The 23,664-nt window shown below is 45.9% G+C and overlaps 1 protein-coding gene and 1 long non-coding RNA gene across 8 annotated transcripts in view; one reads left to right on the top strand and one right to left on the bottom strand.

The window, feature by feature from the left end:
* Nucleotides 1-859, bottom strand: part of LOC125964266 (uncharacterized) — a 98,167-nt gene extending 97,308 nt beyond the window's left edge. For all 3 annotated transcript variants that reach the window (XR_007477124.1, XR_007477120.1, XR_007477122.1), the window contains exon 1: nucleotides 665-859. This is a non-coding gene — a long non-coding RNA (uncharacterized LOC125964266). The remainder of the gene's footprint in view (nucleotides 1-664) is intronic.
* On the top strand, nucleotides 1-23,280 carry NOCT (nocturnin). 5 transcript variants are annotated; one of them, XM_049709283.1, is made up of 4 exons: nucleotides 267-408; nucleotides 17,465-17,685; nucleotides 19,998-20,270; nucleotides 21,296-23,280. In XM_049709283.1, the coding sequence occupies exons 3-4, from the start codon at nucleotides 20,006-20,008 to the stop codon at nucleotides 22,117-22,119; spliced, it is 1,089 nt and encodes a 362-aa protein (XP_049565240.1). In that variant the 5' UTR covers nucleotides 267-408; nucleotides 17,465-17,685; nucleotides 19,998-20,005; the 3' UTR covers nucleotides 22,120-23,280. The 5 variants fall into 5 exon arrangements, with proteins under 5 accessions (XP_033275334.2, XP_049565240.1, XP_049565238.1 ...); XM_049709282.1 differs by lacking the exon at nucleotides 267-408 and adding an exon at nucleotides 8,535-16,633; XM_033419443.2 differs by lacking the exon at nucleotides 17,465-17,685 and having other exon boundaries at nucleotides 1-408.
* The last annotated feature ends 384 nt before the right edge of the window (nucleotides 23,281-23,664 follow it).

Genomic DNA, 23,664 nt, shown 5'->3' on the forward strand with positions numbered 1-23,664 from the left:
GCGCCTTCGCGTCGCAGCAGCCGCAGCACCAGCCACTCAGTCTCGGGCTCGCCTGCCCAGCACCTTCCCCCGGGCCGCGGCGGGAAGAGAAGGAGCCCGGGAGCCTCCCCTCGGACGCCCCCGAGAGTCTGCTCGGCTCGCCCGCGTCGGCGAGGCCCGCGGGTGGGTCGGGCGCGCGAGGGGCCGCGGCGGCGGCAGCGGCGGCGGCGGCGCCCGGCATGTATCAGAGCCCGCGGCGGCTCTGCTCCGCCCTGCTGCAGAGGGACGCGCCCGGCCTGCGCCGCCCGCCCGGCCCGCCGCCGCGCCGCCGCTCGCCGGCACCCGCCGCCGCCCCCCGCCTCGCTTCCCCCCGGCTCCTGGCGGTGGCCTCGGCGGCCCGCGGCGTCGCGAGGTCTTGCTCCCGAACAGGTGAGTGCGCGGCGGTTCCGGGCGGAGAACGCGGCGGCGGCCGCCAACGCGCGGCCGCCACCTGGAGACGGCGCGGAATGAATGGGAAGCCGGGGGCCGCCGGGCGGTGGGGTCGGACCGGGAAGCGGGCTCCCCTCTCCCTGAGCCGCGGTCTCCGCTCCGCTTTGCGGCTCTGCCCTCGCCTTCCCTTGCCTGGGGCTTGCACCGCGTCCGGTAAGAACCGGAACCCCGCGGGAGCTTCTAGTTTGATCCTTACCGTTCGATGCCGTGGTTTTTGTATTTCTCGCTCTTGACCTGTAAGTTTTCCCCTTCCGAGGCCGCAGATTATTTGTGTTTTGTTTCTAATCGCACTAATGATGGAACATTTTATGCAAACAAACAAACAAAAAATCTAAAGTTACACTTATCTCATCACGTGACCTGCATGTCTTTTAGGTTTCTGAATTTTGAAAAATGTCATGTGAACAGTGTGTTATAACACGCACTGACTCTTTGGACATACATTTGAAATCTTTCGGGAGCCTTCCCGTCTTAATATTTGCGTCATTCTGCGTCCTGTATACCTGGCTTAAGATCTTGCAAAGGTGATGCCGTCTTGGCCAAGAGCCAATTTTATACGTCACGTGCCCTGGATTTCCCCTTTTTGGCCACAGAGGTTTCTGCCTGAGGACCCATTACCGCGGCTACAATCTACATACAAAGTAGTCATACTTTTCAAAATGAGGAATAAAGCTTCTCTTTCAAAACTGGCAATCTTACCACACTAAAAAAGTGTATTTTGGTTGTGCTCAAGTTTATTGCTGTTTAAGACGTATGAGCATCTTAGATTGTAAATAAGTACATTTTGCTCCAAAGGTCTGGATTAACGGTTTGGGGGTTTTGGGGGGGGGGTTTTTTTGGCCCCGCTGCGTGGCTTGCGGGATTCCCAGACTAGGGATTGAACCCAGGGCCAGGGCAGTAAAAGCCCTGAGCCCTAACCACTGGACCGCCAGGGAATTCCCAAGTTTGGGATTTACTTAAGGACAGATTGAGCAGTAAAAAGAATATGTTCAAAAATATATATATATATATGTTCAGTGTGGCTTTCTTTACTTAAAGTGATCACCCAAAATGTGACTAGGGACTTACCTGGCGGTCAAGTGGTTTAAGACTCGGCGCTTCCACCGCAGCGGACGCAGGTTCGATCCCTGGCGGGGGAACTAAGATCCCACATACCCTGCGGTGTGGCCAAAAATAAATGAATAAATAAAATAAAGTAAAATAAATTTAGGATGTTAAAGTGGTTACCGGAGACTCTAAATTCTTCAGTGTTCTTAAAAAGGGTGAATTTGGCAGTCACCGAGATCTTTCCAGTTCTATAGGAGTTTGGCACAATGAAATAATTGTTAGAATGGTTACCACCTAATATCTGATAGTGTTTTTTTATAAAGTATTTTTAAAATAAATTTATTTATTTTTGGCTGCGTTGGGTCTTCGTTGCGGTGCGCGGCCTTCTCATTGCGGTGGCGGAGCACAGGCTGTAGGCGCGTGGGCTTCAGTAGTTGTGGCACGTGGGCTCAGTAGTTGTGGCGCACGGGCTTAAGTTGCTCTGCGGCATGTGGGATCTTCCCGGACCAGGGCTCGAACCCGTGTCCCCTGCACTGGCAGGTGGATGCTTAACCACTGCTCCACCAGGGAAGGTCAGTGGTTTTTCTTGCTGGAAGTTTTCAAGAGGAACATTGTTAGGTTTGAGGTAGGAGAAGGGGTGAAAGAAAACCAATTGGGGTCTTCCTAGCCGTCTCTCCTATCTTAACCTTTCACCTTAAGTTTCCTCCAGGCCCCTCGGGGCAGTTAGTCAGTAGGCTCATCTTGGGAGTACAGATAGCTTGCGTAACACACATACAGAAAGCTGTGCTGTTGGCTGAGGAAGAAAGGCCAGAACATTTGAAATCTTAGGCTTTGGACCCAGAAAGGTGTTTAATGAACTTTCTGGAAGTCCCCTGAAGTTTTAGAAGGAAATTGAAAGATTTTATGGTAGTTACACTATTGTAAACTATTATAGACAGTTACTACTACAAGATCTAGGCAATTTTCCGGCTTCTGCGCAGTTTTCGCTTCAGCTACTTGTTGGAAGACACTCATGAATGCATTCATCAGCTCATCGCTTGATCACTCATTCATTCAAAAACTTACAGTCTGTCTCACTCTGTAGATGCTTTATTATAGGAGGTAAAAGAACGTGAGACTTAGCCAGCCTCTAAGGAGTTTAGTGTGCCCAGTAAGAGAGGTGAGTTTTGCACAAAGACGTGACTGTTTAATGAAATCAAACACCTTTTATTCTTAGTCTGTCACAATTAAAGGTTTGCAAATGGCACAAGGATGCCAGAGAGTGCAAAGTCTCTTTTAGCAGTGGTGATCTTTTTCGGCTTCAAAACGTGGTTGGCATTTGAGCTGGGCCTTGAAGTGCAGTTTAGGATGGAAAGAGATTAGAACACTTTGCTTGGGAAAAGCCAGGAGCAAAGTGGAAGGCATGAGGCATGGATGTGTCAGGGTGAGAGAAGAGATACCTTGCAAAATGTTTCCCAAAGAGCCTCAGAACCAGCAGTAGGTGCTTTTTCAATAAATGCAGATTCATAGATCCTACTGTAGACTTACTAAACAGAATTGTTACCGGTGGGCCCCAGATTCCACATTACTTAACAAAATAGCAACAGTAATAACCAGATTATTCTTACAGGCCCCAAGGTTTAGACATTTGGCTAGAGAAACCTTCAGGGAACTGAAGCTACTCTTCCCTTCAGCACGTTTTTGCGGCGGGGAATGGGTAGTAAAGCCCCAGGCTTGACCCCATTTGATAATCGGTTCCTTCCTAACTTAACGCCCCTTGGCAATCAGAGGTCGCTGGAAAGATGAGTGCAGCCTCTTTGCAGTCATCAAATGCTGGGTTATTAGAATTGAAAGGGGGACCTAGCAGTGTTTGGCTACCTTTTCTCATGGAAGGACAGCAGCCCCCATAAAGAAGCACCAGTTGCCACAGTTACTGTGTTGGATGACTGTAGTGGTCCGGTGTCATCTGTGGGTTTATAAATGCCTTCCTCCTCAGCTAATGAAGAGTTGGCTGAATTACTGTTCTCCATCACTGGAACATGTTGCTTTTTTTCTTGGTACAATTTTAAAAGCAAATACCGGCACATTGGAGGAGGCGGCTTTATTTAGTATGTCCCTTCACGGTGTGAGTAAGCTGCTTATGAGAGAGAAGAAATGCAAAAGCTTGTAATTATCAAGCTTCTACAAAAATAAATTGCTTTCTTTGTAGGAGAACCAAGGTATTGTTTTCCTGTAGCATTTAATGGTAAGAGCTTAAATACAGTGAGTTATTGGGGGCTTTTGAATTAGTAACCGTGGCTCCAGGCTCACATTCAACACACTTGTGTGAACATTTGCAAATCATTTAACTTCGCCTGCTGGACTTTACCTAGGGGAAAAAAATTAATAAGGTAAATTGGTATCAGTTGATCCGCAAGTATTACTGAACATAGTACACTTAAAAGGCCAAATATTTTATTGCTTCTCATGACTAATTGCAGCAGAGATTGAGAAGAAAGACGTGAGTGTGGCTAGATTTGTTGGATAAAAACTTTGCTTTGAATGCAAGAAAGGAGGGTGAGAGAAGACCATGTGCCGGAAGAAGGTGGCAGGTATGGGAACAGCGATGAACACCCTGGGAAAAGGGGTACTTGAGAATCATCTGGGCCTTTCACCTGTCTACTTGAATCAGTTTTTCCTGAGAATCCTGGCTGTGTTGTGTTTAACAAATGCCCCAGGTGATTCTCTGGAAAGCGTAGGGAGTCTTTTATAAGCTCCACTCCTAGAGGTACTTGTTCCTCCTGGAAAGTTTGGGAAACCCGGAGAGAATTCTGGACGAGTGTTAAGAGTTGTGAGCTTGGGGCCTAAGACAATTCAGGAGACGCCTGAGCAAGAATGTTTACCTGAGCAAAAGCGAGCTTCAAGGAAAGGAAAGAACTGGTGTCTTTGTGAAAGTTCAGTGAGACAGAACTTGACACTGACATTGTAACGGGAGTGTACGATTTATAGAGTAGGTAGGTGGATAACTATATACTCTGTAGGTTCCTGTGATGGGATGTTTGCTAAAAGAGGTGAGGCAGGTATATTCGGGTTCTTGGAAGGAGGAGGGAGATGCAGCATATATATTTATTGTTAGGAGTCCCTCTAATCGGGATTCGTAGGACCTTGATAACCACATGAATGGTTCTCACACTTGATGAATACTTAGCGATTCAAGGTTGATGTGCATTTCTCTTTTAGGTGGTTCATGCTGAATTTTATTTGGAAAATTTTCATGATCTTTTTTTCTTTTTTGAATTTTATTTTTTTATACAGCAGGTTCTTCTTGGTTATACATGTTAGTGTATACATGTCAATCCCAATCTCCCAGTTCATCCCACCACCACCAGCACCACCCCGCCACTTTCCCCCTTGGTGCCCATATGTTTGTGCTCTACATCTGTGTCTCTATTTCTGCCCCGCAAACCGGTTCATCTGTACCATTGTTCTAGGTTCCACATATATGCGTTAATGTACGATATTTGTTTTTCTCTTTCTGACTTACTTCACTCTGTATGACAGTCTCTAGATCCATCCATGTCTCTAAAAATGACCAATTCCGTTTCTTTTTATGGCTGAGTAATGTTCCATTGTATATATGTACCACATCTTCTTTATCCATTTGTCTGTCTATAGGCATTTAGGTTGCTTCCATGACCTGGCTATTGTAAATAGCGCAGCAATGAACATTGGGGTGCATGTGTCGTTTTGAATTATGGTTTTCTCCGGGTATATGCCCAGTAGTGGGATTGCTGGCTCATATGGTAGCTCTATTTGTAGTTTTTAAGGAACTTCCATACTGTTCTCCATAGTGGCTGTATCAATTTGCATTCCCACCAACAGTGCAAGAGGGTTCCCTTTTCTCCACACCCTCTCCAGCATTTGTTGTTTGTAGATTTTTTTGATGATGGCCATTCTGACTGGTGTGAGGTGATACCTCGTTGTAGTTTTGGTTTGCATTTCTCTGATAATTAGTCATGTTGAGCAGCTTTTCATCATGATAGTTTTTTTAAATAATATTTTAAATTACACAAGTAACACATGCCCATTAATAAAAATATTTTCCCTCAGAGCTTAAATGTCTTTGTCAGTACTGGTTATCTCCAGAAGTTTAGGCTTGCTTGCCCTTGGTGTTCAAAAGTTCTGTCAGGATGAATGTCTCAGGTCAGGTGAGCCCGTTCAGTCTAAGGCCATCCCATGCTTTAGCACAGGAAGATTTTCTGTTATTTCTTGGGTTATTCTATCATATTCATCACTGTATCATGTTATTGGAAAGTTCACAATGGTTCAACAATGGACAGATTGTTGTCCATATGGACCCACCCTCTGTGGCTCCTCTCATTTTTTCAAGTCTTTTATCTCTATTTCATGAGATTTTCTGAACGTGTCTATTTTGCAGTCGTTTACAATTTCTGGGCATTTGCTAGTTCTCCACGCCTTCTTCTCACAGAAACCTCGTCTTACATTGTGTCCTGTGTAGTTGTAAATATATGTAGCTATGTGTATTTTAGGATTTATAGACCAAATATCTGTTACAACCGTTCATCTCTGCTGCTGTAGTGTGGAAGCAGCCACAGACAATACATAAACCTTATTTATGGACATTGAAGTGTGAATTTCATATGATTTGCACATCATGAAATATTATTAGTTTTTTTTTCCAACCATTTAAAGATGTCAGCGATCACAGGTAGCACAAATACAGGGCACTGGCCAGATGTGGCTCATGGGCTGTGGTGTGTGGACCTCTGATCTAGAGGGAAAAATACCAGCAGAATAGTCCTCTTGGCTCCATACTCCATGTTTCCATTCGTAGCTGTAAACCTGGCCCACTTCTCGAGTATCCCGGGAACGTCAGTGATGGGCATCAGGTAGTAACACAGACCTGATGTCTTAGTGGAGAGCTGCTGTCCCACCAGATTCTTTTCATTTCTGCCTTTTCAGTTTCACTTCAGAGCATTCTGCTAGAAAAGCCGGGCTTGTGGAAGTGCTTGGCCAGGCCACTAACAATCTGAGCACCAGTTTTAACAGGTTAACCTCAGCGTTCATCGTGGAGGGGCTTCTCTTTCCCTTAGCCGTATTTTCTAGATGAATCGGGCGTGACTGAAGGTACAGCTTGGCCTTGTCTGGAAGACACGTGGGCGTTCCTGTCTGTGACTGCTGCCCAGCAGAGGTCGTTGGGATTGTCACGCTGTGTCTAGGATCTTGTATTTTTAGACACGCTAGGTTGAGAGCCGTGACCTTCACTCGATATCTCTAGCCACGCCGTGCGGGTCATTACTCTGCTTTGTACACTTTGTGCTGTGCCAGCGTGCGCACCGTGACAGCGGTGACGTCCTCGTGACGTTCTCGCAGAGGAGGTGGAATTCGACCTCTTGACCCCGTGCGCACCATCCCGACTCTGGACCAGCGCTATCAGGGATGCTGCCGGAGCAGCGGTCCAGGGTGCAGGCAGCCTTCCCCGGGGCCTGACCCTTTGCCAGTTGTGCAATCCTGAGAAAACCAGGTAATCGCTTAACCTCCGTCTCCGTGTTTATGAAAGTGGGCAAACACAATACCTACTTTGCTGGATTGTTGGAAAGAGTAATGAAAATACATGCAAGGAGCATGGCGCATGCTGGGCTCTCACATGTTAAAAGCGGCTTCTCTTTAAACCCAGAAAGTGCACTTCACTAACAGTAACAGAATAGCTAACATTTAGCTCCCATTTCGAATGTGCTGGGTATAGCTAGTTCAATTCAGCGGCCAGTAACTCAGTGAAGAAAGTGAGCCACAGAGGTAAGTACCTTGGTCAGGATCTGATCAGTAAAGGAGGAACCGGGATTTGAAACGAGGCAGCCTAACCCGAGTCCATGCGTTCAAGACCATCTTGCCTCACTGAGAAAAGTGAAAGCTTTTGCCGTAAGGCTTTCCCATGCGTAGAATCCGGTCTCTAGGACCCAGGGAGTGTAATGTACTACAAGTCACAGAACTTGAAGGTGGTCGTGTGCATTTACCAGGCGGACCTGCCGGGGACGTGTTGCACTGTTTTGAGTTTCAGTGTTCTAGCTGATACGGGTACATAAACACAAAGAGAGGGCCCTCACTACAGTCTCACAAAATTCCAAAAATACAGAGTACATTTAATAGTGGCTCTGGACAAGTCACTTCTGAGCCTCATCTATAAAATAGCCAAGGGGTTCTTGAGAGGGTAACAGGTGTCTCAGCAAGTAAAAGTGCCTAGTGCACCGTAAAGTGCTCTACCAACGTAAGGCGGTTCTTCTGCCCGTGTTTGACAGGGGTCCTTAATGAACACTTTGCTGCCACTTGCCATCCTTTCTTTTATCAACGTTCTTAAAGCGCTAGGCCGGGTACCGGGTACCAGGGGAAGTGGTAATCAAGGCAGATGTAGTCCCTATTCCTCCTATGAGGAGGAATGAGTGAAGGACAGGGATTGTAGTTCAGATGTTAAGGGTCATTTAAGTAAGAGAAGAAGGAGCCACTGGGGCTCGCTCCATGAAGCTGTGAGGTGGGGGGCTGTGAATCTTTGACTTCTTCAGTAAATACGAGCTATACCACATATCCAACACCCAGGCTGTTTTAGGTCGATGGTTATCTTGTGACTGTCTTGAAGGCGGCCGCGTGTGTTCAGGAAGCTGCTCTAAGGAGCCCAGTGAAAGCTAGCGGCTGAGTTAGCCCGTCTAAGCTTCCCGAGGTGGTTCAGCACGCGGCCAGTAGGTGGCAGCACAGGCTCGCTGTTCAGTGATGCCTTCCCGTGACGTCTGTGCTTTACACTTCTGGGTACTTGACGCTTGGAGGTTTCCGCGGGCCCAAGGCTGGTCAGCTCCAGCAGCTTCTCAGGCGTTGGACCCAGAGAATCCTGGCCTTCCTTCCGTTTTTGCTTTTTAACCAGTATTTTCGCCAAGCTATCGTTTCAGGAGACTGAGCTCAGGCTGTTGTGAGAAATTATTAACAGACTGAATGGTTTGGGCAGACTCTAGAAGAAGCAGTTGCTGGGTAAGTAGAGAAATGTTACGTGGAGAGAGGTCTTTCTGCCGAGATTTCTGAGTGCTGTTAGGACTGCTTGGGGTGGTCAGCCCAGTCAGTTTAGGTCTCAGCTGTTTGGGTTCTCATCCAGCCTTCTAGTTATTGATTGAAGGTGTTTTCATGAAACCCCTGATCGTTTGCCTCTGATGGCTGGCACTCTTAGGAACTTATATGGTGGTCTGCCTGTTGCTTTAGTAATCAGTAGCTTAAAGAGTAAATGTATTCTGTATTTTATAGTTAGCCCACTTTTGCTTTATTAGGAAAATAAAGGGATGACAAAATGGGGGCAGTTTACATACCACTGCTGTATTTCTGGAACCTAAATAATGTGAATTCTCTGGCAGACCTTTAAAGGCTGTTACAAAGGTAAGAAGAGTTATTCCTATAAAGTGAAATAGCGACGTATTTGTTCATCGCCATCCTATCATCACGGAATGCAGGCATCCCATTCTCGGTGTATACGGAAATATGCTTATAGGATTGGGAAACGGCAAGAGATGGGAGTGGTGCAGCTAAATGAGAAATAGAGGCATGAGAGATAAAGCTGTTATCACCTGCCTTTTGCCTGTATAAATTACATCATGTGCATTACATTGAAGTGATGGCTGATAACTTTCTCGAGTAAAGTGGCTGGAAAAAAATGAATTTGGGGCCAAAACCAAATATAATCTGGGGTCAAATAAATAACACTCCAAACACATGTAAAATTCGACCCAGAAGCTAGTATGAGTGCCAAATAAAAGTTCAGTAGAGGTTTTGTCAAGATTTCATGCCTTCCAGTATCTCAGCAACCACCTGGATGAATTGTTTGTGCTGCCTTGCCTCAGGAAAGTGGCTTTCCATGTTGCTGTTCTGAACCTGTGACAATCGTTTTAAAGCCCTGAATGGCAACCCCTATTAAGGTATAAAACTTCAGCAGAAAGGCAGGCAATTTTGGAATTGGACTTGTATTTATGTATGAAAAGATTTTTTAAACGGTCGATACTCTAAAAGAAAAAATGACTTTTTTTAAAACAGGTGAGAGAATTGTGACTAAGTTATCCCTCCTCGTAAAAGGGGCATAATCAGAGTGGCTACCTCCTAGGAATGTAGTGAGAATTACTTAATTTGCGAGTGGTGCGTAGTAAGCTTCCAGCAGTCATTAGCCGTCAGGGGCGTCATCCTCAGGGCGGGGGAGGGGCAGAGGGTGTCGCGCGCTCTGCAGCGTTCCTTTGTTCTCAAATTTAGATAACTTGCCTTCCCACCTAGCAGTTCCTGGGTGGCTCTGAGCCTTGCTATGACGGTGTTATAAGTACACAAATAGCATGTGAAGTCTCCTTGGTGTCCACTTTGAGTTATTAATTCCCTAGCACTTCCTTTGAATTGATGTCTCTGTGTTACCAGAAAGTTTTAGGAAATAAAGCCTTGAAAAATAACTGAGTAAGCGCGTATGTTCTTAGGATAAAAGCCGAAAAGAATAACTGAAGACGGGAAGAAATGAATTGGGTCTTCCCCAGATCCCTTCTGATTTGGTTCAGTAACCTGACTTTATGAGAAGAATATTTTTGAGTTATGGAAAATCTAGCTTAGAAATATAAAGACCGAGGTCAGGGAAGCTTGTCCGTGATTTGGAGATAGTACTAGTCTCTGGAGTGCCGTGGAGACAGCCTAGCAGCAGTGACTTCTCCCACCTTTTGTGATCAGATGCTCTGTCAGTTTGAGAAAAATTCAGATACGTGCTCTGTGTGAATTACAGACATGTCTACTTTCTGTTATTTCATTTCACCTTTTTTAGTTCTCATTTTCTCCCCAGGGATTGCTTTGCTTGTATCCCCTGGAACGGGATGTCTGCACTCAGGTGATGGTTGGTCTAGAAGAGACAGTCTCACCTTTTGTTTTCTGGACCCCTTTGCAATCTTAAAAAATACGGAGGGTCCCACAGAATTTTGTCTATGTGGGTTAATATATAACATAATTAATATGACCTATGTTTATATATCATGTTAGAAAATAAGACGAGAATTTTTAAATGTTTATCAAGTCATTTAATAGTAAAATCAGTGTTAACGTAAGTAACACTTTTTAACTGTTTTCCAAGACAAAAAGAAAGTTAGTGAAAGAGTGGCATTGTCTGACCTTTTTGGAAATCTCTTTAAAGTCTGGCTTAATGGGAGACAGCCATATTCTCGTATCTGCTTCTCCATTCAGTCTGTTGTGATATGGTTTGGTTAAAATATATGAAGAAAATTGAGTCTCTCGCAGATGATATAATTGGAAAAAAGTATTTTAATAGCCTTATAAGATAATCGTGGGTAGTCTTTTTTTGTAGTAGTCTCTATGTTAATACGTGGTAATTTGTGACGTGGAATCTGATACCGTATGTATCAGTGAACTTTTGCTATTGGTTATTTGGGAAATGTTGTTTCACTGGGTTATGCAGATCTTCCAAGCGTTACACAGTATAGAAATAACTAGCTTCTCTCGCCACCCATCTTGTCAGAAACTTTTTTTAAGTACTGGGGACTTGTCAGGCTCCCGATGGCAGATATGTTTTCCAGAAGTTTTCCTCGTGGGCAAAAACTCTGTCCGTTGTTTTCCTTCAAGTGACAGGCTGACTTCTTCTTACATTTTTGTGGGTACGTGTCTGCCTCGTGTCCATATGTGATGAACTATAGTTTGTCGGCTCTTCGAGGTGAGATGGTATTCCATGAAGACAGGACCGAGTTCATTTTGCAGCTCAGACGCTCACCCGAGCGCTTTTCCTTAAGGCAGCGTATTTTGCGCGCAGCGTGTTTCTGTGGACGCTCCATTTTGTCACCTATTAAAGATACGTCATCGAGGCTGCACATTTCACAGAGATACTTACTACTGCCTCACTAAGCGACATTTTAAAGTAAAACAGGCACTTTTAAACTAAAACCCTGAGTGATGGGGTTGCGTACCGTGGCCACTAGTGGAGCCCGGGGCCGCTGGGTGCCGGGACGTGCCGACAGGACAGCGGTTTCACCACGGCTGTGCGGAGAACAAGCACCAAGACAGAGAAAACGGCACGTGGGGGCTTGGCGTCATGAACACCTTGGCCGTGCGTGGCTCCAAGATTCTCAGACATCCCTAGTGGCCCATGAACCATGCCCGCAGCTGCTGCTGGAGCAGCGCCCCATCGGTGGGTCGGAAACCAAACGAAGTCGGGTCACGACCAGCATTTTTTAAAAAAGAAATGGAATGCGCCAGAAAATGGCCCAGATGTCATGCAGAAATAAGCTGTTCTGTGAACCTCCTCTTAGATATCTATGTATGCCGTGAGTGCGCACTGAGTTGTGAGTGTAGAATGTGTCCGTTTCCATTTTTATACTTATTGGCTAGATACAGCTGATGTTATACATGTAAATATATAAATATTCATGTGTATTTATTATGTATGTTTACGTAGCATCATGTAAAAATGACAGTTTTAACTGAAAGCGTTCATTGCTACAGAAGTACCTTATCTGCTGGGGCGTGACAAGGCATCAGGACCTCCTAGGGTCCCACAAAAAAATCAAACAAAATTCCTTAAGAAGTAATGTTATATCTTAGCAAAATGTTTTAGATTTATGTTTCCTCACAATAACCCCGGACATATAAAGATATAAAGTAGACATTTGTAGCGTGGGAAAAAAGCAGGGGGATGGTTAATTAATTAATTTAATTAATTAAATAAATGATTAGCTCATGGCAGACAGCAAGTGGAAAAACACAGCCGTCCACATCGCTCATTATCTCTATCTACACATCTATATATGTATAGTAAGTGAAACATGAATTCAGGCTGATATCTCTGACTCCAGCTCAGTACCATGGGATTCCTTTTTTCTTTTTTTTTTAAATTTATTTATTTTTGGTTGCATTCAAAGCTGCACATGGGTTTTTCTCTAGTTGTGGCGAGCGGGGGCTACTCTTCGTTTCTTTGTTTTAGCACGCGGGCTTCTCATCGCGGTGGCTTCCCTTGTTGCGGAGCACGGGCTCTAGGCGCGTGGGCTTCAGTAGTTGTGGCACACAGCCTTCGTTGCTCCGCAGCATGGGGGATCTTCCACACGCTAAGGACCAGGGCTCGAACCCGTGTCCCCTGCATTGGCAGGCGGATTCTTAATCACTGTGCCACCAGCGAAGTCCCTGCATACCTATTCCTGAATGAACTCAGGTTCACTTAGGTAAATACCTAGGGGCATGAATTCTACGTGTATTTTTAAAACTGCCAAACTGTCTTCCAGAGCGGCTCTGCGTGGGAAGCAGTATGTGGGAGTTTGTGAAGGCTTGCTCCTTCTTACTTAAATATTTGATGGACTCACCAGCGAAGCCATCAGGGCCTGGGCCTTGCTTTGGGGCAGGTTTTAACTTAATTTAGTACCTTTGCTGCCCTGGTTGAATACTTCCATGGAGCTGAGGGGGAGGGGTGGCACCAGCCCCGGCAGGACCGGGCACAGGCTAGCACTGTCCTTAACTGAAGTTCAATCGCTTTCGTGAATAAAAGCTTCTCAGTTCGTTGTATGCCTTTGGTCTCCGTCCAGAGCACTGAAATTCAGGCTGGTTTTGACACTCTCCTCCGGGTTGATAATCGTTCTGGGGGTGGACTTGTCGCCTTCCTCGTGTCGTCATGCCTGAAGTCTCCTGCCTCGTGGGGTTTCTCCCTCTGCTGTGTCACCCCCGTTAGCAAACAAACGTGATACAGCAGCTTCCCCAAATTCTCAAGCCTCCATCTCCAGCCACCATTCCATGTCTCTCCTTTTTTGGGGGGAGGGGGGCAAGATTTTCTCAAAATACATCTCCACTCTCTGTCCTGTTCTCCCAACACCTCCACCCAAAATCAAAAATCGCTGTTGTTAAATTCACCAACGTTTCCCATGTCGCTGAATCCAGATCTGAGCTATGCTGTCTTCATTTTCCTTGAACCGTCAGTAGCCTTTGACACAGGACACAGCTCCCTCGTGGACGAAACTTTCTCTACTTTGCTCTCCCGGTTGTCCTGCCCCTGGCCTTTGCCTTCTTTGCAGATTTTCACCACACCCTCCCCAGTCTGATCCAGAGCTGAGTCCTCGTCTGTGCCCCACGTCTTGCACGTGTTCGTTTCCAGTTTGCACCTCTCTCCTGAGCATTAGTCATGTCTTACAGCAGATCCCACCCCGTCTTCCTAACTTGTATTGGCAGCTTCACCCTTCTGGTTGCTCTGCCAGCCGCCTTGGAAACTTTTTTTTTTTTTTTTTTTGCGGTACGCGGGCCTCTCACCGCTGTGGCCTCTCGCATTGTGGAGCACAGGCTCCGGACGCGCAGGCTCAGCGGCCATGGCTCACGGGCCCAGCTGCTCCGCGGCATGTGGGATCTTCCCGGACCGGGGCACGAACCCGCGTCCCCTGCATCGGCAGGCGGACTCTTCAACCACTGCGCCACCAGGGAAGCCCCCTTCCTCGGGGCTTTTGCATTCACCATTCCCTCTGCCCAGAATGTTCTTGGATTTCTCTAAGACTGGTTTCCTTATGACAGATCTCTGTAACCTTTAGTGAGACTTCCTTGAGCGTCCTGTATAAATTAGCAACTTCCAGTCCCTAGCATTCCTTGTCTCCCCTTTCACCTTTTTATTTTGCTCCAAAGCACTTTTCAGCATATGACAAAACGTCTTTCACCTTGTTTGTCTCTCCCCCGTACAAAATAAGCCCCATGGCCAACAAGGAGAGAGATTTTGGTCTGTTCAGTGATGTATCGCCTGTGGACCAGAGTGGTGTCTGAGAGAGCGAGGCAGGGGCTCATGGTGGCCACCTACCAAGGAAGTGGTGGAGTCAGGAATGAGAGCTGGATATCTTGAGTCCTTTTCTGAAGTCCTTTTCTGATAACTCTTCTCCATCCTGATGGGTTTAGCCCTTACTATACCCCAGCCCATTCCACACAGTATGCATTCACTTTTTCTCTTGTTAATTTACCTCTATATTAATCTTTAACCAGACACTTCTTGAGAGAAAAGATCAGCTCATGTTTTTTAGGTATGGAGCGTTCTTCCCAAAGTTCAGAGAGCAGAGAAATAAGAATGTAGAATCAGGATACTGCAGACAGATGGTTCCTGAGGACTGCAGGGTTAGGTTAGGTTGTGGAGATTAGTTTTGCCAGTGCCCACTGGCCGAGAGAGTGACCTGCAGGGCTGGACAGAATGCGGAGTGCCCAGCAGGAGCAGAGCCTTGCTGTCTAGGAGGAGGGTGGAGTCATCTTCCAGGACCATGTGTCTCTGTCCTGACGCCTTGCTCTCTATGCGAGAAGCCGATTGGTTGACCAGCTTCCCAGGTACTTTGGTATCAGAAGGCATGTCCTAGGCTGGCTTCGTCATTAAACAGGGTATTCAGGCTTGCATCTGTCCATCAAGGGGACCGTCCTAGGGTTTCCTGTAAGACCTAAGGAGGAGAGACAGGACTATAGTAAATATGCCCTGAAATTCCCCTCTGCCCAGTCTCTTAGTTGAAATTTTGCCCGATTCTCTTTCTTGGGTAAAGGAATCTCGTGAAACAAGAGCAAAGGGTCTATGTCAGTAAAATTTTTGAAAAGACAACCTTTAGTGCATTCCAGAGTACTTTTATTACACCCAACAGAAATTGTCCATTTGGGGACTCAAACTTGAGGGGAATAAAAGTCATTTTGAATAACATACGCAAGTTTTCTTAATAGAGATGTGTGTGCCCTCTAGTAGAAATACTATTTTGAAATTGCTGCCTGTTCTAACCTAGATGCATTTTCCAAATAATCTTAAAGAAATTATGGTCACTTAACAAGCCTTGTCAGCAGCTCTGGAGAGTGGCACAGCTGAATGGTGGTGGAGCTGGGACTGGAACTGATGCTTTGATACCCACGATGCAGTACATCCTTCCTCTTTTTTGCTGCAAAGCTTTGTCCTTTGATGGTAAATTTAATTTTTGAAAACCACCAAAAGTCACAAATAAGGTGAATGACAAGATTTAATAATCCACTATTGGTCCAAAATGAGCCGGCTTTAACAAGAATGTTTTCCTTGAATGTTGTAGCTAATAGCCTATAAATACATTTCTAAGACCAAACCAAAACAGGACAACAGGGAATGATGAAATTAGAATATCCAATCTGCTTCATCTCACATCTACACAACAGTCTCAGAATAAGAATTCTGATACTACCATTACTAATTATGATCACTGAAGACAATTTTTTTTAAGTTTTTTATTTTGATAAAGTCCAAATTATCAGTGTTTTGTGTTGTGGATTGTGTTTTTTGGAGTTTTTCTGTTTTGTTTTGTTTTGCCGCACCATGCACAGCTTACGGGAATCTTTAGTTCCCTGACCGGGGATCGAACCCATGCTCCCTGCAGTGGAAGGGCAGAGTCCTAACCACTGGACCGCCAGGGAATTCCCTAAAAAGAGTTAAACAATGTTTAATTGAATATGCTTGCTTTCTGGTCCCTGCTCCCCCCCACCCCCATGCTTTTTCTGGGTGTATTAAACCTTCATTGGTTCATTATCAGATCACATAGCCATCGTATATTGTACTCTGTCTTTTAACCTCATTTAGACTTGATTTTCTAAGTAGCTATATGTTTAATATAGTACCACCAGTGCTTAAATCAGTGTCTCTGGTCATTTTGGTCTAAATCTTGTTCTCTAGTTCCAGGGGTGGCAAAGACCTTTCTGAAAAGGGCAGGATAGTAAACATTTAGGCTTTGAGGGCCAAAAACAATCCTGTCACATTGTGTGTGTGTGTGTGTGTGTGACACATCTCTTTAAAACCATTCTTTGCTTGAGGACTGTACTAAAATACATCTAGCTGCAGTTTGCCGTCCCCTACTCTAGTAGTTTCTGGAAGAAGTGCTCCTGGCATCAGTGTTCCAGTTTTGCTGGATATAAAATCCTTGGCTCGGGTACTAATGAGCCATCTATATAAAGTTTGACGTATATTTGAAATACGTAACTTCATTTTCTTCTGGTATAAAACACTGCAGTTGAAGTCCGGTGATGCTCTAATTGTCCTTGTAAGTTACTTGCTGCTTTTGCCTAGAGCCCAAGGGATTTTTTCTTTTTCTTTTTCTCTGCAGCCCAGTTGGTGTTGGTCATTCTGGGTTGATATTCTCAGGTATGTGTGTCCATGATACATGTTTTTTTAACCTCATAATTTTTTCCTCTTACACCATTCACTTTATTTTTTTCCAGCTTTATTGAGGTATAATTAACAAATAAAAATTGTATGTATTTAAGGTAAACCACACGATATTTTGATATTTGTAGACGTTGTGAACTAATTACCTCAGTCGAGCTAATTAACATATCTCACTCACATAGTTACCCTGTGTGTTTGAGGGAGTGGGGACGTGAGATCCCTTTAGATCTCCTCTCTTAGAGGATTTCAAGCATGGAATACACTACTGTTAACTGCAGTCACCATGCTGTACGTTAAACCTCCAGAGCTTAATTCATCCTGCATGATTGAAACTTTGTGCTCCTAAAAGTTTTCTCGATTTTTAGTTTTTAGTATTTGTTTCATTTCCTGATATGTTGCATCTTCGCTTAACATTAGTACAGAATGTTTGCCACTGCCTCTTAAATGATTTCTCTCCTCATTTCTTTTTGGTATGTTTTTTGTTACTAATTCCTTGTGTTGCCTCACTTCTGAGTTTTCTAATTTAGGCTATTCTGTCATTGTCTTATCTTTTAGCTCATTTTGCAGTAGGATATAATTTTGATTGGCTTCCTCGCCGTCTGTTTCCGGCACACGTTTATTGTCTGAACAGACGCCCACCTGTTCCTTATTCATTTCACGTGAAGGTTTTTCTAAGTTTTTAGAAGGAAGTGTGGCTCGGGACAGTCTTTCTGGCTTCACGTAACTCCTCACACCTTCGACTCCTGTTGGACACGGCTACCCTCTTTTTCACATGCCTTTTCACATGGTACTTGCTTTTTATCACAGCAACTACCCCAGAACTCAGCTTGGCAAGGATATGATGGCATTAAAAGGATGTAGAGCAGTCCTGTTGAAAGTGAGCTGCATCAAGCTGGTCCTTTGCCTAGAGCCTGACAAATGTCACATACTGGAGCCCCTGTGCATTTGCTGTGACGCCCTGTGACAGTTTGGTTGACCGTTAGGGTGATGCTGATGCTGCCGATCTGGAAACCACACTTGAGAAACCAGTAGGACTTTTTTTTTTTTTTTTTTAATTTATTTTATTTTTTGGCTGTGTTGGGTCTTCCTTGATGCGCGCGGGCTCTCTCTAGTTGCAGCGAGCGGGGGCTACTCTTCATCGTGGTGCATGGGCTTCTCATTGCGGTGGCTTCTCTTGCTGCAGAGCACGGGCTCTAGGCGTGTGGGCTTCAGTAGTTGCAGCACGCGGGCTCAGTAGTTGTGGCTCACAGGTTCAGCAGTTGTGGCGCACGGGCTCTAGAGCACAGGCTCAGTAGTTGTGGTGCACAGGCTTAGTTGCTCCGCAGCATGTGGGATCTTCCCAGACCAGGGCTCGAACCCATGTCCCCTGCATTGGCAGGCGGATTGTTAACCACTGTGCCACCAGGGAAGTCCCCCAGTTGGACTTTTTACTGCCTTTTATTTATTTGTTTATTTATTTATTTGTGTGTGTGTGTGTTAGTTTCTGCTTTATAACAAAGTGAATCAGCTATACATATACATATATCTCCATATCCCCTCCCTCCCTCCCTATCCCACCCCTCTAGGTGGTCACAAAGCACCGAGCTGATCTCCCTGTGCTATGCGGCTGCTTCCCACTAGCTATCTATTTTACATTTGGTAGTGTATATATGTCCATGCTACTCTCTCACTTTGTCCCAGCTTCCCCTTCCCCTTCCCCTTCCCCGTGTCCTCAAGTCCATTCCCTACGTCTGCATCTTTATTCCTGTCCTGCCCCTAGGTTCTTCAGAACCTTTTTTTTTTTTAAGATTCCATATATATGTGTTAGCATACGGTATTTGTTTTTCTCTTTCTGACTTACTTCACTCTCTATGACAGACTCTAGGTCCATCCACCTCACTACAAATAACTCAATTTCGTATCCTTTTATGGCTGAGTAATATTTTTACTGCCTTAAAAAAAACAACCCAAAAAACCAGAAGTACAGAAGAAAGATTTTCAGAGTTGTACTGCCAGCCAAGAAGAAAATTCCTCTGGACCCATGTACTCAGATAGGCAAACAGATTTATTAAAAGGAATTTAATATACTGAAATCAAACAGTTTCGGGACAGGTGTGTGCGTGTGTTCACGCGTGTGCGTTTGTGAGAACAGGCTTGCTGGCAGTCGCACGTGCACAGAAATGTATGTTGGGAAAACTGGTGTGTTTCTTTGCCTCCATCTAGCTTTCTTGTTGGGGAACTACTTTTGAGTTGATGAAAAGGAACAGTAGAAAGCATGCTTGCATGCTTGTTAACCCTTGGTGGTGAACACTTGAGTCTGCTTTTGTGACCTGCTACAGCAGGTTCCATCAGCCGCTAGTTTCAGATGCAATCCGCTCGCCAAATAATACGTTTTATGAAGGAAACTTTGTGTCCTGCAAGAGGAGGCCAGGACTTGGACGGGGTAGGGAAATCCAGGTTCCTCCATACCAGGAACCGCGCACGGAATCGAGGAGGTGGTTCCAGGTAGAAGGTGCCCCTAATGCGCACTATAATGAGAGGCAACACGGCTGACCTTGAAAGGAGCAGGCGGCTACTTACCAGGGAGGCGCGGGCACAGCTCTCCTCACGCGGACTCGTTGAAGGTTGTGCTCTAGTCTCCTTAGTGAGTTCATGTCCGGTTGGATAACAGTAGGAAGCCTCGGAGGCGCACCGACAGTGCCTCCTGCACCGCTCCTCCCCCTTTCTCCTCCCAGGATCCCAGAAAACGTGGGCAACTGCCTCTGCTCCCAGCCCCGTTTCTGACTTGCTAAAAGTCTGGCAGTCGATATTAGATTACAGACCGTACTGCCCCGTGATGTTCGGAGTCCCACAGAGAGCCAGATCCCTGGTGTACAGTTAACATGGACGAGAAGTGGGATATGGACTTAATCCAGCCGTTTCTCGCCACAGCAGAGGCATCTGTATAGGTGACATGGCTGGGGCAACAGCCTGCTCTAACTGAATCTGTTCTCCAGGATTAACTGGGCTTTCTGATATCTGGCTCTGTACACACTGGTCTTCACGTTCTCACTTAAAATGCACAGAAAAAGGAATATGGATTTTGTTTAGCCGTGCTTTCATAAGACTGTGTCTGTAAATTATAAAGACAGATCCTAGGTTAGAATAAGCCATAAAGATCGAGGTCTCTCAACAGCGGTATTTCAAGTACCCGCCCTAAGAGAAAGCTAGAACCCGGAAACTCCTTTAATCCACCCTGTAGAACGCGAATGTGGCAACTTCGCCCTAAAGTGAGCTCGCGAGCCTGCGGCTTCCGTGGACAGTAAGTGCCTTGTCTTCCGGCGAGGAGCCGGGCGAGTGACTGTGCTTTCCTTCCCCGCAGCGTGTCCCATGGGAAGCGGCACGAGCCGGCTCTACAGCGCTCTCACCAAGACCCTGGACGGCAGCTCCGCCTCCCAGCACCCAGCGTATCTGGTGGCCCCCGACCCGGAACACCTGGAGCCCATTGACCCCAAAGAGCTCCTTGAGGAGTGCAGGGCCGTCCTGCACACGCGGCCTCCCCGCTTCCAGCGGGGTTTCGTGGATCTGAGGGCCGATGGCCCCAGTAGTAGCCACACACCCATCCGGGTCATGCAGTGGAACATCCTTGCCCAAGGTACGTGTGCGCGCAGGGAGAGGGGCGGGGCGCTGGGGCCGCCTGGGGAGCTCCCACACGGGGAGGCTAGGAAGGGGTGTCGTCTGGCTTTCACTGCCCACTCCATCAGCTGAAGAGGTACTCCTTCCCCTCCACGTGTGCAGACTTCCCGTGCTCGGGGAAAGTGTCTGCTTCGCGGCACGTGCTTCCTGTCTCCTGTTAGCCCATAAGCTTTCATCAGTTGTCCACAGCACTAAGATAGCACCTGGAAGGGGGAAACTGAGTCTACCGAACGGGTGACCCTGAACCCTCTGCAGGGAATGGGGGCTGTGTAGGGGTGGTGCTGAGTCGGGGTCCTCCTGAGGCCAGGTTCTTATCCAGACGCCTCTTCATAATTTGAGGCCAGAGATGTTGCTTCAGTTCTCTGTGCTTTAAGATACTACTTTGTACGGTAGCAAGGACTCCTTTCCTGGGTCCGCTCAGTTAAAAAACAGGTGTGTCAGTCAACCTTATTGCCGATCACGTGGCACTTGAAATTTTAAGAAGAAACCAGGGTCACCATTTTTTCTGGAAAAGAAGGGCATACTCCCTGACTTTCCACTCTTTGATTCATTTGTTTTTTCCAGGTGTAGGAAAAACCTGCCCATGTTAAATGGGTGTCATTTATTCTAAGTGGTGTCTATAAAGGCCTAGTATGGCTTATTATAAGTCAGTGTTGAAAGCACTCTCTAGAGTTAAATGTATTTACTTCATCTGGCATAGTTTAGATCTCTTGGACGCCAGAGAACACTGTCTAAAGCTAAAACTTAAGAAGATCTCATGTCCTAGAACATAGTGACAAGAAATGGTTTTAATACGAAAGGTTCGGTTAGTTGCTTGCTTCATCTGCATGGTAAGAGGTCGGTGCAGTAAGAGAAGAACCACCCAGGGCATCTGAAGCAGGGGAAGCGCTCTGAAGGTCTTGGGTAGCGTCAAGCCTGAGGAGACTCGCAGGTACTTGGTAGCGGTTCTTAGTCGCTGACCACTGACCGGCTTTTTTCTTTCAGCTCTTGGAGAAGGCAAAGACAACTTTGTACAGTGCCCTCTTGAAGCACTCAAGTGGGAAGAGAGGAAATGTCTCATCCTGGAAGAAATCCTAGCCTACCAGCCCGATATACTGTGCCTCCAAGAGGTGGACCACTACTTCGACACCTTCCACCCCCTCCTCAGTAGACTGGGCTATCAGGGCACGTTTTTCCCCAAGCCCTGGTCACCTTGTCTGGATGTGGAACACAACAACGGACCAGATGGCTGTGCCTTGTTTTTCCTCCAGAACCGATTCAAGCTAGTCAACAGTGCCAACATCAGGCTGACGGCCATGACGTTGAAAACCAACCAGGTGGCCATTGCCCAGACCCTAGAGTGCAAGGAGTCCAGCCGACAGTTCTGCATCGCCGTCACCCACCTGAAGGCTCGCACTGGCTGGGAGCGATTTCGATCGGCTCAAGGCTGTGACCTTCTCCAGAACCTGCAGAGCATCACCCAGGGAGCCAAGATTCCCCTCATCGTTTGCGGGGACTTCAACGCAGAGCCGACAGAGGAGGTCTACAGACACTTCGCCTCCTCCAGCCTCAACCTGAACAGCGCCTACAAGCTGCTGAGCGCGGACGGGCAGTCGGAACCGCCGTACACGACCTGGAAGATCCGGACCTCGGGCGAGTGCCGCCACACTCTGGACTACATCTGGTATTCCAAGCACGCGCTCAGCGTGAGGTCGGCCCTGGATCTGCTCACGGAGGAGCAGATTGGACCCAACCGCCTGCCGTCCTTCAATTACCCTTCAGACCACCTGTCCCTAGTGTGCGACTTCAGCTTTAACGAGGAGCGTTGACGGACATTTATACATGCTTGTCTGTGTCTCTTCATCCCAAGTCTTAACCAGGGACGTTTTGGGAAGCTGAAATGAGATGAGAGGTTGACTGAGGAAGGCCCCCCAGTTCCTCTCACTTCAGTTTCCATGTCTCCAGCATGCCCTTGGGAAGGAACCCCATTTGCTCACAAACCTTTTCCATTAAAACCTACAGCGAAAAAGGTGTTTGCACTCCAGGTTTGGTTTGTATTGTTTTCTTTCCCTTAGCGTTAATTACATTTTGATCCTTTAAGGGCATTATATTTGGCTTTGTTCGGAAGTTCTTTCAGTTTCAGGATCCTGTATTGAAATAGACTTGCTCGAGTCCCCTGTAATTAACAAATATGCAGGAACAGTTTCTCTAGACAACTGTTTCCAGTTATTTATTTGTGTTTTTTTTTAAAATATCAACAAGTCATGCATGGCAATATTTATTTTTTTTATATCTTCGTGTAAAATTAAGTAAATAAATTATAGCATTATGAACATTTAAAAACCATGCAAAACATAAGTTATAGAGTAATTTATAGTAATCTTCTTAAAACGTTAAAGATGTTCTTACTTGAGGTCTAATAAAATCGTAGTGTACAAAGGAACCGTTTAGGCTGGAGGGGTTTTTGCTTGCTATTTAAGTGGAAATATCAGTTCTCCTTGATACATTCTTCACAAATCCTTGCTGTGTCTCCGTGTCCCCCATTATTATGTTTCTTGAAGAAATTCCATTTCTGGTTTTCCATCGGAATGCTATCGGTGTACATTTGCGGTCACTCAGAAGTGTCATTATATGTATTGAATATGCTTTGCACGGTAGGTCGTTTAGGAGCTGATATGTGGCAGTGGCTAAGTCAGTGGGACCTTCTTTTCAGAGATGGGAAACTATTTCTAGCCTGTTAATGAGGCTGTTGTTGAGATTTACTAAGATAGCCAGGTGACTGGTTTAAAACAACTAGAAAGCAGAATATAGAGTTAGAAAGATAACCCGGAATTCTCTTCCCTCAGAAATAAAAGTGGTAAAGATAACAGGTGAAACCCCTTCCTAACAAAAATCCCCAAAAAATAGCCCACTGGTAATAAATGGATAGATGTTTTAACCCATGAGTTGTAAATATTTAAGATCAATAAATAAATGGTCTTTTAAAGCCAGTGTTTTCATATCTTGTCTTTTCGATGCAAAGAGAATCTGAGAACAGACTGGATCTTTCAATCCTCTTAATGCGGTGCCCACACCGTCCTTTCCACTCACACCTTCATTTTTAAACTGGACACAGGTGGATCTGTAGTTGCACGTTGAAGGCATCTGTGCTATGCTTATGAGGTGACAGGGTTGGAGTCCCCAGAGTAGTTCCTCCAGACATTTCTGCATTGGAACCACTTCGGAGACAAGTGAGGTTTTCAGTATATTGTATACACGAAATCTTGGGACTACCTGGAAGGAATGGCAGTTGGGAAGGACATCTGTACCAACTGTCATCTGGTTCAGGTCTTAGCGTGACTAGTTCATATGTTGTTGAGAAGCAGAATACTGAT

The sequence above is a fragment of the Orcinus orca genome, chromosome 4 (genome assembly GCF_937001465.1).
Source record: "Orcinus orca chromosome 4, mOrcOrc1.1, whole genome shotgun sequence".
NCBI classification, from domain to species: Eukaryota; Metazoa; Chordata; class Mammalia; order Artiodactyla; family Delphinidae; genus Orcinus; species Orcinus orca.

What these genes read in the sequence shown, in the direction of transcription:
- NOCT (XM_033419443.2), top strand. Translation starts at nt 219, where the DNA reads ATGTATCAGAGCCCGCGGCGGCTCTGCTCCGCCCTGCTGCAGAGGGAC. An exon ending in GAGGTCTTGCTCCCGAACAG is followed by an intron (nt 409 to 19,997) that starts GTGAGTGCGCGG and finishes CCTTCCCCGCAG; the next exon opens with CGTGTCCCATGGGAAGCGGC. An exon ending in GTGGAACATCCTTGCCCAAG is followed by an intron (nt 20,271 to 21,295) that starts GTACGTGTGCGC and finishes TTTTTCTTTCAG; the next exon opens with CTCTTGGAGAAGGCAAAGAC.